Source organism: Carassius auratus, unplaced genomic scaffold (assembly GCF_003368295.1).
Source record: "Carassius auratus strain Wakin unplaced genomic scaffold, ASM336829v1 scaf_tig00217130, whole genome shotgun sequence".
NCBI lineage: Eukaryota > Metazoa > Chordata > Actinopteri > Cypriniformes > Cyprinidae > Carassius > Carassius auratus.
In genome coordinates this window covers 1-3,973 of record NW_020528909.1, presented here as the reverse complement: position 1 = coordinate 3,973, position 3,973 = coordinate 1, and the positions used below count along the sequence as shown (strand labels likewise).

Genomic DNA, 3,973 nt, shown 5'->3' with positions numbered 1-3,973 from the left:
TTTTTCAATAACTTTGTTAGATAATTGTGTAGTTGATCACACATATTTAATAGTCAGATTTGTGCCTATAATGCTTTAAAAGTAATATTAATTATAAGATCAATGTACCCAATTCATGGAGAGTTTCAGCGACATATAAAAAAAACATGCATCAAATGAACTAAATTTGGGACATCAATGGTCTACTTTACATCCGGGTTCGTCAGGGTTACTGAAAATGAACCAGTTTTACTTTTATTTCAGAGTTCATTGAGAAAATAAGGTGAAAGAAGAACCGAGTGAAACTGAGAAAGAAAATCATGCTAAACCTGGAGAAAATCCTTTGAGTTGCTCTCAAACCAAACAGAAAGAATTCAGTAAGAGTAGAGTCAAGAAATCTTTCACCTGCTCTCAGTGTGGAAAGAGTTTCTCAAGGAAATCTAAATGTGATCTTCATATGAGTGTTCACACTGGAGAGAAACCATACACATGTGATCTGTGTGGAAAGAGCTTCACACAATCATCAAGCCTTAAGTTACACATGTACATCCACACTGGAGAGAAGCCATACAAGTGTTCACACTGTGACAAGAGATTCAGTCAGTCAGGATACCTGAATATACACAAGAGGATCCACACTGGAGAGAAACCGTACACATGTGGTCAGTGCGGGAAGAGTTTCACAATAAAAGCACATCTTACAGAGCACATGAGAGTTCATACCGGAGAAAAGCCATTCACTTGTGACCAGTGTGGGAAGAGCTTCACAATAAAAGCACATCTTACAGGGCATAAACGAGTTCATACTGGAGATAAACCGTACCCATGTGATCAATGTGGGAAGGGTTTCACACAATCAGCAAACCTTAAGAGACACATGAACATCCACACTAGAGAGAAACTGTACACATGTGATCAATGCAGAAAAACATTTTTTGTGGCTTGGTACCTGAAGAAACACATGAGAGTTCATACACAGGAGAAGCCATATTCATGTGATTTGTGTGGAAAGAGTTTTTCATGTTTAAAAAATTCACAAAATCATCAGAAAATTCACTCTGGTGTGAGAGACCATGTGTGCTATGGGTGTGAAAAGACTTTTATTTCAGCGGACCGTTTAAAACTGCACCAAAGGATTCACACTGGAGAAAAACCTTACAAGTGTTCACACTGTGACAAGAGATTCAGTCGGTCAGCAAACCTGAAAACACATGAGAGGATCCACACTGGAGAGAAACCTTACAAGTGTTCACACTGTGACAAGAGATTCAGTGTGCCAGGAGCCCTGAAAAGACATGAAAGGATCCACACTGGAGAGAAACCGTATCACTGCACTGCATGCGGGAAGCGTTTCAGTCGTTCATTTTCTCTACACAGTCATACAAAACACTGTCACAGATCATCTTCAGATCCAGCACTTTCAGATCGGATGCAGCATCCTCAGCAAATGAGACACAATAATGAATCAAGCATTAACATATCGTCTTGATAAATCTGTCCTAACCAGACATTACAAGTGACATGATGAAGAAACATTATCTAGTTTTCACAGTGAATAAAGCTCATCTTCAAAACCAACAGATTCAACTGTGAGATTTAGATTAACTCAAAGATTCAGTTCTTCCCAAATAACAATTTAAAAAAGCTTTATTCTTGTATATCATTTTGTTTCATGATATGAATTATACGATGATCTCTCACAAGTTTTTTTCCTCTCCATTTCTGTCACTGATGGATTTTGGTTCCTTGCCACTGTCACCTTTGTCTTGCTTAGTTTGGGACACTAAATTTCTGGTAGGATTGTTGACTTGACTGCAGACAGAAACTATTTGAACTGAATTAAGATGGACGCTGAATCAACAACGAACTGAGTTGATCTAGTGTCCTCTTGCATGATCAGCACATGTTTTTTGTGCAGTTAATGTATCGACACAAAACATATTTTTTAATAGGTGGATCCTACATCCTCTTTTCCCCGGGATTTCAAAATATACCAAAATGTCTGGGATTCGGCTTTTGCTTTCTACAGTCACCAATATGTGTTGTATAAACAACTACATAACATATTATGATTTAAGTACACGTTGATTGCCTCAAAATATCTTAATATACACAAATGCCAAATAATAACTTTAATAAAAAGTATTGTTTTTATCTGTAATGTAGGCAGACAAAACTGTCAATGGAGGAGCATAAAAAAAGAAGGAGAGAAAGAATTAACAGTGACCAAAAAGCAAAGTTAGAAAATGAGAGACAGAGATGGAAGGATAATGTCCTAAACAAAATGTTAAAAAAGTAGGAGATATAGGACCAAGAGTATTGGAGTAAAGCAAAGAAAAGGTCCAGGACCCGGTTCCCATCGCTAAGTAGTTCTTAACCTATTCCTTAACCTCTCTCTTAATGTTATGACACGATTCCCGACACGTTCGTATGCAAAGTATATCTTCTGTAAGTCACACTTTCGTAAGGTTGGTCTGGACCATTCGTAAGCTCTCGCTTAGCATTGTTTGAGCTCAAGATGCTAATTGTCATCACTGTGCAGCAGTCTTTAGAAATCAGTGCAACGCAGTACAAGTCAAACTATGGTATTACAACAATGATTTTATGTTATGGATATTTTAAGACTAATAATAAAATATGTTCGCAATTGATACAGGCCTATTTATGAAGTCGATTTTATGTGGTATCAGAACTAAAATGGTGGTAATTAGCCTAGGCTATTTGGTAATGTCATTAAAGCGTTTAAATTGGCAATCACTTTTGATAATTACAATCTGGCAAACAATTTGGTATAAATGGCTAAGATCTATAAATGAGTAAGCATGGTGGTGTCCAGTAAGTGGAACGTAAGAGGCAGCGTGTTAAGAAGCATCCTAAGGGACACTTTGGGAACACACTTAGGAACATAAACAACTTTGGTAAGATATATCTTTCGAGTCTTCTTATCGGGGAACTGGGCCCAGAGCTATGCAGAATAGATGGCTGAATGAAATAGTCCACCAAAAAGCCCTCTGGACCAGACTGTTGAGGAGCCAACTTCAAGCAGGCATGCCCTTGCAGCTGAGAGGGAGAGGAGAAAGGGAGATAAAAGTATTGAAAGAAAAGGTTAAAGGGGATGAAGTAGTAAATATAATATATACAATCAATGAATAATGGACGGGAGCAGATTGGAGGAGAGGAAGCAGCGAGAGAGATGCTTAAATAAAAACTAAACAAAACAAAAACTCCCACTAACTAAAGTTAACTAAACCAAACTATCTATCAACAGAAAATGTAGAAACAAACATCTACAGAGAACAAGCATTACTAACCCTAGTTTTCTAAATACATCATAAATGAAGAACAACTATTTATTTCAAAACAGAAGTTACAGCCTCTTCTTCCGTTTCCTGAACAAGAACTTAGAAAAAATCTTCTTGTCTTCATGAAAATATGCTACAGCTCACTAGAGATGTTACGAAGCTTGTATCAAAAAAACAACACATTTCATATTGAAGCACTGTATCAGAACTTGATTCGTTTTGAGAAAAGCACATGATCTTTGATATGCAAAGCTTTATTCGCCTGAAAATCATGTGACTGCTTCAGTATGTGGTTCAAACTATCATATTTATCATAATTTAAATACTGTGCTGAAAAATAACTTTGGCCATGACATGACTGAGGGAGGGTTAAAATAAACGGATCACAGATTGAATTTATTAATTTGTTAGACTTATTTTAGTCCAGTACACCGACACAAATAATGACTTTGGCAATTACCATTATTCAGGTAAACCCCTTCCTTGAGCGCAGAAGAGCCAATGGCAGTCGAGTATCAGTTGCACAGGGAGCAGAACTCAGACATCTGTAGATGGAAACATGGGAAACGATGTTCCTGGGATACTTGTTACAGTGATTCCAGGTATCCTGAGAGGATAGGCAATGGAATTTATTTTATTCTATTTTCTAAACCCAAACAAAACTGAGCAAAATGTTTCAAAACATTCTCTCC

The 3,973-nt window shown here is 37.2% G+C and overlaps 1 protein-coding gene across 1 annotated transcript; it reads left to right on the top strand.

Annotated features, from left to right (window-relative positions):
* Positions 1-300: 300 nt before the first annotated feature.
* On the top strand, positions 301-1,599 carry LOC113100045 (zinc finger protein 239-like). The gene has a single exon (XM_026264915.1). The coding sequence runs from the start codon at positions 437-439 to the stop codon at positions 1,466-1,468; it is 1,032 nt and encodes a 343-aa protein (XP_026120700.1). The 5' UTR covers positions 301-436; the 3' UTR covers positions 1,469-1,599.
* The last annotated feature ends 2,374 nt before the right edge of the window (positions 1,600-3,973 follow it).

Coding starts and splice junctions, on each gene's coding strand:
- LOC113100045 (XM_026264915.1), top strand. CDS start 437: ATGAGTGTTCACACTGGAGAGAAACCATACACATGTGATCTGTGTGGA.